Source organism: Dendropsophus ebraccatus, chromosome 9 (assembly GCF_027789765.1).
Source record: "Dendropsophus ebraccatus isolate aDenEbr1 chromosome 9, aDenEbr1.pat, whole genome shotgun sequence".
NCBI lineage: Eukaryota > Metazoa > Chordata > Amphibia > Anura > Hylidae > Dendropsophus > Dendropsophus ebraccatus.
The window spans coordinates 108,842,954-108,857,644 of record NC_091462.1 but is presented as its reverse complement, the minus strand read 5'-3'; the positions used below and the strand labels follow the sequence as shown (position 1 = coordinate 108,857,644).

Genomic DNA, 14,691 nt, shown 5'->3' with positions numbered 1-14,691 from the left:
CAGACCACCATTACACTGTAGTTTAGTATTGCGGGACTTGTCCCAGTCCCACTCAGATCTGCTGCACTGCATTGTGGGAGATGACGCTTACCCCTTAATGCCTGATGTATAGTGTACAATGCAAAGATTACACCACGGCTTGTCATACAGAACCTGAACCAGCAGAGGGGGAAGATCGAACATCCCAGAGTTCAGCTCTAATGGGTAAAAAGCAGAATTGTGGCTACAGCTCTGGATGTGACTGGAGAATTCTGGGTGTTCTGGATTAGTAGAGATGGTTTACAGAATACATGAGACTACTGATCTTGGTTCATAGATCATCCTCTTCTCTGTCCGCAGGCGGGGTGCTTTTCAGCTTGGAAGAGGGGGCTTCTTTCTGGAACCAGCTTCTCACATGGAGAATAGTGAGTACAAGTAGACACCATTTTCATGACCCCAATCTATAGGGGAAAGCCCCTCTTCTTGCACTGTACAGAAGTGGCTGTGACCAGTCCGAGAGTAAGATGCACAAACAGGACATGGGGCCACATTCATCTCTGTTGGCGACTAACCTGGTATACCATGGATCTGGGACCCACGCCCAGTAAATAGCCTTTTGCTACGTGTAAATCCTTCCATATTTACCACCGTCCATATCCTCATATGTTCTATAGAAAGCTTACATTATACCAGCCGGCTGTGTGAGAATAGAAAACATGGCTGCCCCCATCCCGGAACGGTACTCCTCTTCTGTGTGGAGTCTGAATGGAATGAGAACGAGCTGCAGTACCAGACACAGCCAGTAGGGTGACGTGGTTTCTGGAAGCCATGCCCTGCTGTAATGCATTGTGGTTACTGTAGTGTTATCAGGATGCAGTATTATATAGAAGTGTGCGTATCAGCGGTGCTTCAGTATAACAATAGGGAATGCAGCTCTGGAGGCTGCCGGGGTATAATAACGGTTAATGCTGCTGGAGCACAATGATGGTAAATGAAGCATAAAATATGATACAGCTGCAAGTAAAGCAAAGTGTAACGTGTTCAGATGTGAGGCCGTGTCCCAGCTCCTCCGCTCACTCCGTTGCCTGTAATCAGGTCAGGATGGGGGGCGGTGGTGCACAGCGTGCGGCACTCACCTCTCCTGTCTGTGCTCTCACACATCTGTGTCTGATATCCCGTGTAGCAGAGCTGAGGATTGTCATGTGTTTCCTCTTCCCGCTGACTGATATATGATTTTTCTCTCTGCAGTTTTTCGCCTCCATGATTTCCACCTTCACCCTGAACTTTGTCCTGAGTTTTTACAACCGCAAGCCGGGCGACCTCTCCAACCCCGGTCTCATCAACTTCGGGAGATTCGACACAGATGTGAGTCTCTCGCCCATGCACCAGGGTTTTCTATCGTAATAAGTTTCCTATTGTGGCATATTGCTTGTATCCATTCTATCATAGGCGGTTGTCCAGGAGTGGGAAAACGGTGCCACCCCCATCCTCAGGTTGTGTGTGGTATTACATCTCTGCTCCAGTCACTTCAAGTGCAATACCACACACACACTGAGGACAAAAGAGGCGCTGTTTGAGGAAGGGAAGTGACAACAACTGTGAGCACATTTAACCCTTTGTAAGTGGTCATGTGATCAGCCTGGCGCCTTTCAGTATAACCCAGAATCCATCTGGTCTTGTTTGGGAATTGGGGTTCATCACTGTCTGTCCTTTATAAGATCACAGTTCTGGAACATCCTTTTTTAGGCCATCCCCTCTGTTACTCCTCCTGGAAATCTGCTGGTATCTGGTTGTTACCCTTGGTGTGTCCTATCCCTACACGGCATGACACAGAGCCGATAGTGTCTAAGAGGAATTTCCAAGAGGAATAACAGAGGGATCACATAATGCGGCAGTTATGACTCCATGGCCAGTATAAGCATTTAGACTCATTCTATCAATCATTTCACGTGTCACACTTGTCTCATTGCAGAAGTCGGTGGTCTATAGTAAGTCTATGGAGTCCGACTCCGGCAAGTGAAGTGCTCAGCCGCGCGCTTCTCCCAGCTCTGTCTAGTGATTGGTGTTGTCTAAACGATCAAAACTTTTGATGTGACTGTGTGACATGTAAAAAGTTTTTATTTTTAAAGTGACATTGATGGCTTAACATCCCTTGTGTCCAAAAACTACAACTCCCAGCATGGCCAGCCAGCGACTGGGAATTGTAGGTTTGCTGAAGAGAAGCAGGTTGAACACTGTTCACTTGCCTACATGATACCCTGCAGTACTTAGTGCAAAGTATTATATCCCTGTCCCAGCAGAGGTATATGACGATGACCGGTCAGGACCCCCAGTTGGTTTATGGAGGGGGGGCGGTGATAATGGGGTTAACTGGTTGGGTTCATTAGAGCAGGACACTGACATTACAGCCCTTTTCCTATTGTACCATATTAACCATTATGGGGTTAATTCTATGACTTTATCACATGGTTCTTCTTCCACCTTCCATTTATCCGTCATTCTTCATATCTCTGCTTCCTTTTTCCACGAAGATCAGTGAGGAAGCGTCAAGGAATTTATTGCTCCATAGGATAAAAATATATTAATAGCTCAATGTTACACTGTAACAAACCCTCAGCTGTGTGAACAGAACGGAGTCAGGAAAGGGTCAGAGGTCAGGCTGGGCAGTGTAATGCTTCCATTCACTGAGAGCAAGCAGAAAACATGGAGGGCTCAGGGCTGTGGTACTGCGGAAGCACAAACACACAGAGCATTGTTCCTTCCTGTAATAAGGCTGGAATTATACGCTGCATGTGACATGATGGTGTGTGGCCATTACATGGACACTGCCCCCTCCCCCCACAATACATCTCCAGAAGATATAGCTGTATATAACAGTATGCCACCTACAAGTCACAAGGGAATCTCATGGTCCTCACCCCCAGGCTGTCCCCATGATGTATAATACAAGTAGTCAGTGCAGACAGTGTTATCAGGGATCAAATGTAATAGTCTCCTTACATCATCCCTGTTTTATCATGTAACCCCCTACTGAACTAGAATGTAACTTCTATCATACTGCTCCTATATACAAGAATATAACTACTATAATACTGCTCCTATATACAGGAATATAACTACTATAATACTGCTCCTATATACAAGAATATAACTACTATAATACTGCTCCTATATACAAGAATATAACTACTATAATACTGCTCCTATATACAGGAATATAAGTACTATAATACTGCTCCTATATACAGGAATATAACTACTATAATACTGCTCCTATATACAAGAATATAACTACTATAATACTGCCCCCTATATACAGGAATATAACTACTATAATACTGCTCCTATATACAAGAATATAACTACTATAATACTGCTCCTATATACAGGAATATAACTACTATAATACTGCTCCTATATACAAGAATATAACTACTATAATACTGCTCCTATATACAAGAATATAACTACTATAATACTGCTCCTATATACAGGAATATAACTACTATAATACTGCCCCTATATTCAAGAATATAACTACTATAATACTGCCCCTATATTCAAGAATATAACTACTATAATACTGCCCCCTATATACAGGAATATAACTACTATAATACTGCCTCCTATATACAAGAATATAACTACTATAATACTGCTCCTATATACAGGAATATAACTACTATAATACTGCTCCTATATACAGGAATATAACTACTATAATACTGCCCCTATATACAAGAATATAACTACTATAATACTGCCCCTATATACAAGAATATAACTACTATAATACTGCTCCTGTATACAAGAATATAACTACTAAAATAAGGCCTCCTATATACAAGAATATAACTACTATAATACTGCTCCTATATACAAGAATATAACTACTATAATACTGCTCCTATATACAAGAATATAACTACTATAATACTGCTCCCTATATACAGGAATATAACTACTATAATACTGCCTCCTATATACAGGGATATAACTACTATAATACTGCCCCCTATATACAGGAATATAACTACTATTATACACGAACTGGAGAGAATGGAACCGCTGCACATCCCATCTATGGCTGATACTAATGCCGCTAGGCCTATATTAAAAATCAACACCAGAGTGTCTGTATATAAATTGATCAAGCCATATTGCCCCGTGTACCACCGCGCAGGTCCTCTGGTCCACACGGGTCCCTACGCTAACTCCACACCGTGTCGGTCAGCGACCGCCAACCCCGCAAAGCGTGCTCCTATATACAAGAATATAACTACTATAATACTGCTCCTATATACAAGAATATAACTACTATAATACTGCTCCCTATATACAGGAATATAACTACTATAATACTGCCCCTATATACAAGAATATAACTACTATAATACTGCTCCCTATATACAGGAATATAACTACTATAATACTGCCCCTATATACAAGAATATAACTACTATAATACTGCTCCTATATACAAGAATATAACTACTATAATACTGCTCCTATATACAGGAATATAACTACTATAATACTGCTGCTATATACAAGAATATAACTACTATAATACTGCTCCTATATACAGGAATATAACTACTATAATACTGCTCCTATATACAGGAATATAACTACTATAATACTTCTCCTATATACAGGGATATAACTACTATAATACTTCTCCTATATACAAGAATATAACTACTATAATACTGCTCCTATATACAGGAATATAACTACTATAATACGAACTGGAGAGAATGGAACGGCTGCACATCCCATCTATGGCTGATACTAATGCCGCTAGGCCTATATTAAAAATCAACACCAGAGTGTCTGTATATGAATTGATCAAGCCATATTGCCCCGTGTACCACCGCGCAGGTCCTCTGGTCCACACGGGTCCCTACGCTAACTCCACACCGTGTCGGTCAGCGACCGCCAACCCCGCAAAGCGTGCACGTGCAGGGAAGGGAGGCCATGGAACGGCCCTGCAACCCCAATGTCACAGGACCAGACCCAAAAAGCCCCACCAAAACCCAGCCAGCACCACCGGCGGGGAAGGCTGCCCCCAAACGACACAAGTATGGATATGGTATTACACTTACCATTGCTGCTCTCACAGAATGGGGAAGACATAGGGTCCAGACATGTGAGCACAGACATATCCTGCTAATTTTGGTCATGTGGGTCTTATAAAGGAGTGCTAGCTGTTCAGAGAGGGAGAATTGTAAAACACGAACTGGAGAGAATGGAACGGCTGCACATCCCATCTATGGCTGATACTAATGCCGCTAGGCCTATATTAAAAATCAACACCAGAGTGTCTGTATATGAATTGATCAAGCCATATTGCCCCGTGTACCACCGCGCAGGTCCTCTGGTCCACACGGGTCCCTACGCTAACTCCACACCGTGTCGGTCAGCGACCGCCAACCCCGCAAAGCGTGCACGTGCAGGGAAGGGAGGCCATGGAACGGCCCTGCAACCCCAATGTCACAGGACCAGACCCAAAAAGCCCCACCAAAACCCAGCCAGCACCACCGGCGGGGAAGGCTGCCCCCAAACGACACAAGTATGGATATGGTATTACACTTACCATTGCTGCTCTCACAGAATGGGGAAGACATAGGGTCCAGACATGTGAGCACAGACATATCCTGCTAATTTTGGTCATGTGGGTCTTATAAAGGAGTGCTAGCTGTTCAGAGAGGGAGATACCGGCACGAGGTACATGGGGCAGTATGGCTTGATCAATTCATACACAAAATTCTGATGTGTTTTTTATTTAGCCAAGCGGCACTAGTATCAGCCATAGGTGTGAGGTGCAGCACTCTGTTTCTTCCCTGAGCCACATAACTACTATAATACTGTCCCCTATATACAGGAATATAACTACTATAATACTGCTCCTATATACAGGAATATAACTACTATAATACTGCTCCTATATACAGGAATATAACTACTATAATACTGCTCCTATATACAAGGATATAACTACTATAATACTGCTCCTATATACAGGAATATAACTACTATAATACTGCTTCTATATACAGGAATATAACTACTATAATACTGCTCCTATATACAAGGATATAACTACTATAATACTGCTCCTATATACAAGGATATAACCACTATAATGTAGAGGGAGAGTAAATATATCCAGCACTCACCGGTTACTTGGTCGTAGGCTTTCTTCTTTATTTCACATACCAGTGCAGGCAGGGAGGAGGAGGGTGCGTGGCGTGTCTCTAATGGCGACGGCCGTTTCTGGCGCCTCGGGCCTGTCGTCTAGCCAGGAGCATGCGCCGTGTAACAAGGGGGAGTGTAAAATAGACACAGGTAACACACGTGATCAGTGATACTAAGATATGTCAAAGCAATAAAAACGTTCCAAAAACACAGTTAGATCATTTCTTTCATTAAGGCCGAGTGGGCCCGTGGCTTCCAGACCTGCAATCCATAAAGACTCTCTTCTCAGTAGAGTTTGGTGTTGGTCTGTGCCATTACCTTTGGGGTTAACCCTTTCCAGACCTAAAAACTTTAAACACTTGGTATCGCCCCCGTGCTCTTTGCGAATATGATCTATCAGGCGCGGCACCCCTTTCCCTGTGCGTACAGAGTATACATGCTCTTTGTATCTGTTCCAAAGGGGCCGCTTCGTTTTGCCTATATAAAATCTTTTGCATGGGCATACCAGGGCATATACCGTGTATGTGGCAATCTTTGCCGTATTAAGCATTTGTGAGCAATAATTACATTGGCCGCACTTGTGGTTTCCTTCCGGAAGGGATGTATTCTGCCAATGCGTTTTTTTCTTATCTTGGTCTGAATTGTTGCTAAGCATATCCCCTATCGTTCTATTTTTTCTATGTGTAATACATGGTTTGCGGCTGGCTATCTCACATAGGTCGGGGTCGCTTTCTAGAAGGAACCAGTGGCGGTTTATGGCTTGTCTGATGATGTCGTTAAGCGGCGAATTCCGGAATACGAACATGAACCTTTTTTCTGCGGGTGGAAGGATCTAAGAGCTTTACCCTATCTTGATTAGCGGCACGATTGTAGGCATTCTGTATTATATCTTTAGGGTAGCCCCTGTGTGTAAGTCTCCTCTCCAGATCACCAGCCTGAGCCCTAAAGCTATCGTCATGACTATTTACCCTCCGTAGGCGCAACATTTGCCCATACGGTATAGCTTTTTTTAACAACGGTACGGTGAGAGCTGGTGAAGTGGAGAAGGGAGTTACACGCAGTGGGTTTTCTGTATACGGAAGTTTTTATGTCATTATCTACTACCTCGACCAGCACGTCCAGGAATTCAAGTGTGGGGCCTCCATACTTAAATGTAAAGAACATGTTTCTGTTGTTTTGATTATTGAGGTATTTTACAAAATCGCAGAAGTTCTCATAAGTACCCCCCCATGCAATGAAGATATCATCGACAAACCGATGATATCCCTTAATGCATGTGATGAAGGGGTTATGAGCCGCATACACCAAGTCATGTTCGAGCTTAGCCAAGAACAGATTGGCATACGCGCAGGATACCGGCGTACCCATTGCAGTGCCGATCTCCTGCCGATGCCATCTGCCCTCAAACTGAAATACGTTGTTCCTCAAAATAAATAAAAGAGCCTCCTTGACAAAGTTTCGTAAGGCTATAGGGTTACCTCCTTTTTCTAGGAACCAGTCCACTGCCTCTACACCCGCGTCATGGGGGATGCGGGTGTAGAGGCTTTCCACCACTATACCACTATAATACTGCTCCTATATACAAGAATATAACTACTATAATTGGCATAAGCAGGAAGAAAATAATCCAATGCACTCACCGGTCAGATGCACTCTTCAGTAGTTTATTGATATCGTATCATACCAAGGAGGGGGAAGGGTGGAATAGGTGCGGGAACGTCTCTGCAGCAACAACAGTTTCACGCCGCAGAGCTTTGTCAAGTTCAGAGAAACTACTGAAGAGTGCATCTGACCGGTGAGTGCATTGGATTATTTTCTTCCTGCTTATGCCAATTTTGTCCTCCGCTCCTCTGCTGCACCCCGACTGTCACCTCAGTTGATTTACATATGTGATCAAAAATGGTGTTGGGGTCCTCAGATGTATTACCAGTAGTGTATTGGCCTATTGGTTTGGTCAATATGTTTTAAAACATATTGACCAAACCAATAGGCCAATACACTACTGGTAATACATCTGAGGACCCCAACACCATTTTTGATCTCTTTGTACACTTTTTCTTCCCCTCTGGTATAAGGGTAAGGGGTTAACCTCGGTGTAAACCAATTGCAGTTGATCTCGTACTAATACCTCTGATTTACATATGTCTTTCCACTACCCGGATATCCAAACGTGAGCCACGCTCACCTGTAGTGCGGGCGCTATCCTCTATCTTGACTTTTGATAACTACTATAATACTGCTCCTATATACAGGAATATAACTACTATAATACTGCTCCTATATACGGGAATATAACTACTATAATACTGCTCCTATATACAAGAATATAACTACTATAATACTGCTCCTATATACAAGAATATAACTACTATAATACTGCTCCTATATACAAGAATATAACTACTATAATACTGCTGCTATATACAAGAATATAACTACTATAATACTGCCCCCTATATACAGGAATATAACTACTATAATACTGCTCCTATATACAAGAATATAACTACTATAATACTGCTCCCTATATACAGGAATATAACTACTATAATACTGCCCCTATATACAGGAATATAACTACTATAATACTGCTCCTATATACGGGAATATAACTACTATAATACTGCTCCTATATACGGGAATATAACTACTATAATACTGCTCCTATATACGGGAATATAACTACTATAATACTGCTCCTATATACAGGAATATAACTACTATAATACTGCTCCTATATACAGGAATATAACTACTATAATACTGCTCCTATATACAGGAATATATCTACTATAATACTGCTGCTATATACAAGAATATAACTACTATAATACTGCTCCTATATACAGGACTATAACTACTATAATACTGCTCCCTATATACAGGAATATAACTACTATAATACTGCTCCTATATACAAGAATATAACTACTATAATGCGGTTCAGGGAAGAAACAGAGTGCTGCACCTCACACCTACGGCTGATACTAGTGCCGCTAAATTCTGATGTGTTTTTTATTTAGCCTAGGGGCACTAGTATCAGCCATAGGTGTGAGGTGCAGCACTCTGTTTCTTCCCTGAACCGCATTTTGTTTCTCTCTTTTCTCCGTGTTTTGCACTCCTCCTGGTGAGACCCACATGACCGCAATTAGCAGGAGACACCTGAGTGCACATGGTCTTAATCCCTCCTGTTTTTTCCCATTCTGTTTGCTGCAACTATGGTGAGTGTAATACCTCATCCAGACTTGTGCTGTTTGGGGGCGACCTTCTCCGCCGGCGGTGCTGGCCGGTTCTGGTGTGGTGTTTTTGGGTCTGGTCCTGTGGCATGGGGGTCGCAGGGCCGTCCCATGGCCCGCGTTCCCTGACTGTGTACGCCTGCGGGGTTGGTGGCCACTGACTGGCACGGTGTGGACTTAGTGTAGGGACCCATGTGTATCAGATACCGGCACGAGGTACATGGGGCAGTATGGCTTGATCAATTCATACACAAAATTCTGATGTGTTTTTTATTTAGCCAAGCGGCACTAGTATCAGCCATAGGTGTGAGGTGCAGCACTCTGTTTCTTCCCTGAACCGCATAACTACTATAATACTGCTCCTATATACAAGAATATAACTACTATAATACTGCCCCTATATACAGGAATATAACTACTATAATAATGCTCCTATATACAAGAATATAACTACTATAACACTATAATAATCAGTATATGGCGGTATAATTCTCATTCTTGTGTTTGGTGACCTGCAGGAGAACAGCTATCAGTATTTTGAGCTTCCGATCTTTATCGGGATGGGCGCTGTCGGTGAGTCGTCTTCGTAGTGTAACAATCTCAGTATATAGCAGTGTATAAAGCTGACGGTAATATAACACGATACGCTCTGTTTGCCAGGAGGGATGCTGGGGGCGCTGTTTAATGCCCTGAATAACTGGCTGACCATGTTCCGGATCAGGTAATGTAACATTTTCCTCGTGTTCACAGTAAGATATACGATTGTTTCCGTCAGTCTTCGCTGTGGCCCCGCAGTGCGGCATTTCTTACTGATAATAATCTCTGCACGTAGCGTAGCTCATCCAGAGCTTCCTGGTTCATGTGCAGGATAACAGGTAAGGTGGTAATAGGAATAGAAGGAGCACACACACAGCTCTCTGGGTAACGTCCCTGGGTCTCTTAGTATTGATCCTTCAGCCGTGCTGCTCACAGGGTCTGCGCTGCAGTCGTTACAGTGTGTCGGCTTCTGCTTAACCCATCAATCTGCAGGAATAATTACCGTCTGGCCCGGCGACATTTAATCCTTCTCTTCCTCATTTCTCATCGACTTTGGCAAATTGAAGAAGTTTTAGGAAGTATTTTGCCTATTAAAAGTTTCCGCAGGACCCTAGACGGTTCTGATGAGACTGCGGGGGAGGGAAGTTCCTGCGTAATTCACAAAGCTGATGTCAAATTCAGATGTGTCGAGCCGGTCCAATGCATTTGTGGGGGGTACAGAGCAGGGGATTGTGGGTATCTGTATATTTCAGTGCCCTCTTTACTTTTACACTGTGGTATAATCCTATATAGGTGAATTGTCAATGCAGTAAGACTCTCCAGGTGTCGCAAAACTACAACTCCCAGCATGCCCGGACAGCCAACGGCTGGCTGTCCGGGCATGCTGGGAGTTGTAGTTTTGCCATTATTTGAGAATTAAAGAGGTATTCCACTCAATGATAACTTTTCATGTGTTGCTGCCCATGGTGAGACTAACAATTCCTTCCATACTTGTTATTATCTCATCAGTCTCCTTCCCCGAGTTCTGCGCTGCTGCTTTCAGCTGAAGACACAAAAATCTGTGTGTGAGCTTTTCTCTGTCTCCCCCTCCTCCCCCCTCCCTTCTAAGACAGCTGATGTAAACAAGTCCCTGGCAGGCTTTATCTGCAACATTGTAGCTTCTTTGTAATGCTGGGAGGGTGAATCACAGTGAGATCATTAGTAACTTGACCTCAGAATAACCCTCCCAGCAGTACAGAGAAGCTAAAATGTTGCAGATAAAGCCTGCCAGGGATCTTTTCTCTCTTGTCTCCCTCTCCCTTCTGAGACGGCTGATGCAAACAAGTCCCTGGCAGGCTTTATCTGCAACATTGTAGCTTCTCTGTACTGCTGAGAGGGTTATTCTGAGGTCAAGTTACTGATGATCTCACTGTGATTCACCCTCCCAGCAGTAGAGAGAAGCTCCAATGTTGCAGATAAAGCCTGCCAGGGACTTGTTTGCATCAGCCGTCTCAGAAGGGAGGGGGAGACAGGGAGGAAAGATCACACACAGATTTTTGTGTCTTCAGCAGAAAGCAGCAGCTCAGAACTGGGGGAAGGAGACTGAATGGATAATAACAAGTATGGAAGGAATTGTTAGTCTCATCATGGGCAACAACGTATCAAAAGTTATGATTGAGTGAAAGACCCCTTTAAGGTTTGTTGATGTGTAATAATGTCTTGGTTCTCTGTCTCAGGTATCTGCACCGCCGTTGCCTGCAGGTGATAGAAGCCATGTTGGTTGCCGCCGTCACCGCCACCGTATCCTTCGTCATGATATACTGCTCCTCGGACTGCCAGCCGCTGAGACAGAGCTCCGGGGAGTACACCTTACAGGTAGGAAGACATCACAACCTCCTAATACCTGGTTACCAGAGAGCGGTGCATGCTGGGAACACGGGTAACAGATCAGAACTGTTTGGTCACATGACAGACAGGAGTTTGTCAGTTTCCAAGAGCAGCCAGCAACACTCTAAATGGAGTTTCAGAACTTTGCTTTTAAAGTGTCTCTGTCGTTTAATTTTTCAATCAATAGTCCAGGCGATTTTAAGAACCTTTATTCTTAATTCTTAATTCTGCAAATCTGCCATTATCTGCATTCAAATCCCCAGGTCCCCCCACCCCCACACACACTCACACTCACACTCTCTCTCGCTCTCTCTCTCTGACTGCTTTCTGATGATAAAAATGCATTTTTTTTGGTAATAAACCCAATTACAAAGTTTCTTAAAATCGCCAGTACTGTTGATTTCGGCAAAAAAATAAAAAATTTCAACACTGACACTTTAAATTAAAATTTTGAATATTTAATCTATTCCTCTTTCTTCAGCTGTTCTGTGCAGATGGAGAATACAACGCTATGGCATCAGCATTCTTTACTACGCCAGAAAGCAGCGTGCGCAGGCTCTTCCATGACCCCGCCGGTAAGTGATGCAGGGATGGGGAACCTGCCGCCCCCCAGTTGTTACAAAACTACAATTCCCATCATGCCTGGACAGCCTATACTAAAGCTCTGGCTGTCCAGGGATGATGGGAGTTGTAGTTTTGCAGCAGCTGTAGGGCGGCAGGTTCCCCTCCTGCTGTAATCCTTCTTGTAGGATTTGATCTATCTCTGTAGCTCACCATTGTGTAATCCTCCATTGTTCGATTGCTCGATGTAACTGACGGCCATGTTGTGTCGTGTTCTCCGCAGGTTCCTTTAACCCGCAGACCCTGGGCCTCTTCACCCTGCTGTACTTTTTCCTGGCCTGCTGGACGTACGGTCTGACGGTATCGGCCGGTGTCTTCATCCCGTCCCTCCTCCTGGGGGCAGCCTGGGGACGGCTCTTTGGGATCCTGCTAACCACCATTTCTTCCGCCACTATTGTAAGTGGTGGCACATTGTTGTATCTGCTTCTGGGAAAGCTGGGTCGCTGCCAGTATGGCTGACACGTGAGCCGCCACCCAGCTTTCCCAGGGCCAATTTATTAGGGCCATGTGAGCAGTAAGTTATGGTCTATGGCAGGGGTAGGGAACCTTGGCTCTCCAGCTATTGCAAAACTACAACTCCCATCATGCCTGGACAGCCTTTGGAGAGCCAAAGTCCCCTCCCCCCTGGTCTGTGGTCACCCAGCTTTCCCGTATACAGATACTATTACTGAATTACCTTCTATGTAGCAGAGCTGGCACTGTTCATGTAGTTGAGCTCTAACCCTCCTTGTCTCTCCCCCTATACAGTCATGGGCCGATCCCGGGAAGTACGCCCTGATGGGAGCAGCCGCTCAGCTCGGTGAGTGCTCCAGCAGACGGCGGCCGCAGGCTGAATGCTGACAACTCTGGAATTTCTGCCCTTTCTTATTAATTCCCTATGGAGTTTGCTATGAACGTTTCCACAGATGTGCAGAAAGAGCGGTTATAGTCATGGCACTGTACAACTCCCAGCATGCTCATTCGTCTTAGGACATGCTGGGATTTGTAGTCTTACAACAACCTGCAACCCTATTAATCTGTGTACAGCGCACTCCTGAGCTGTCCGCTCTATACAACAGCAGAGGGTTTGGAGCTGTGTATCAGTTTTCTCCTCTCCCTTGTCCCCCATTACAGGCGGCATTGTCAGGATGACCCTCAGCCTCACCGTCATCATGGTAGAAGCCACAGGGAACGTCACCTACGGTTTCCCCATCATGCTCGTCCTCATCACGGCCAAGATAGTCGGCGACCTGTTTGTTGAGGTTTGTAACGTTGTACTGGAGTTGAGACTCAATGATTTAAAGGGGTTTTCTATTATATTATGTGAGCATCAGCTGACCAGGGACCCCCAGTGATCTGTGGGAAATCCTGGTGGCCATTTCTCTACAGCACCCCCCCTGCGGAGATGAAGTATTACACCGTTCTATCTACATAATGCATGCATGGGCCAGGTACCCCAGGAAAGGAGGGGGCGCTCTTTGTTATAATTAATTTACATTAAGCTGCTACATAGGTCTCTAAACCAGATGCCAGAAGATCTTCGCTTGCTGTCAGTGAATACAGGCTGCGGACCTATCGTAGTAACCCTTTTTCTTGTTGCACACAGGGCCTGTACGATCTTCACATCAAGCTGCAGAGTGTCCCGTTCCTGCACTGGGAGGCCCCCGTCACCTCGCACTCCCTCACCGCCAAGTCAGTGACATCACAGTCTTGTGTTTTTTCATTTTATATATATATATATATATATGTATGTGTGTGTATATACGTATATATATGTATATGTATATGCAAAAAAGGGGTCCGTGGAGCCTCAGTTACGAGTCTCAAAACATGGGAATAGCCAGATATCCCTCTCTCCAGAGAAGGAAGCCCATTGCCAAGGGGTGCCTCCTAGTGGGGAGAGCACCAAACCACCCTGATACGTAGTCCCTCAGGTCCTCACTCTGTTGCGAGCTTTAGGACCTAAATAGGGAAACACCAGGGTGGCCCCTGTAAGTCAAAGTCTAACTCTGTGGCGAGTATAACGACATAAGACAAGGGTTACCAAGGCTAGGCATCCATCCACAGACTGCAGTTTCGGGGTATTTGCCCCTCGTCAGTGTGGAGCACGATTCTGGCTACTGGGGCAATGATAAATAGACCAACAAAACACAACAATCACTGAACTCAGGGAGAACAGTGAAAAATTCCAATGGAGTACGAGTCTCCATTGATTGTCCCATACAAAATTTAAATATGCAAAAAAGGGGTCCGTGGAGCCTCAGTTACGAGT

At 44.3% G+C, this 14,691-nt stretch overlaps 1 protein-coding gene across 1 annotated transcript in view; it reads left to right on the top strand.

Moving 5' to 3' along the window:
* Window positions 1-14,691, top strand: part of CLCN7 (chloride voltage-gated channel 7) — a 29,969-nt gene that overhangs the window by 8,781 nt on the left and 6,497 nt on the right. Inside the window, exons 11-20 of the mRNA XM_069984295.1 lie at window positions 340-404; window positions 1,228-1,344; window positions 9,935-9,989; window positions 10,077-10,137; window positions 11,669-11,807; window positions 12,301-12,394; window positions 12,664-12,836; window positions 13,188-13,239; window positions 13,554-13,681; window positions 14,026-14,111. Coding sequence (XP_069840396.1) covers window positions 340-404; window positions 1,228-1,344; window positions 9,935-9,989; window positions 10,077-10,137; window positions 11,669-11,807; window positions 12,301-12,394; window positions 12,664-12,836; window positions 13,188-13,239; window positions 13,554-13,681; window positions 14,026-14,111 — 970 coding nt within the window. The remainder of the gene's footprint in view (window positions 1-339; window positions 405-1,227; window positions 1,345-9,934; window positions 9,990-10,076; window positions 10,138-11,668; window positions 11,808-12,300; window positions 12,395-12,663; window positions 12,837-13,187; window positions 13,240-13,553; window positions 13,682-14,025; window positions 14,112-14,691) is intronic.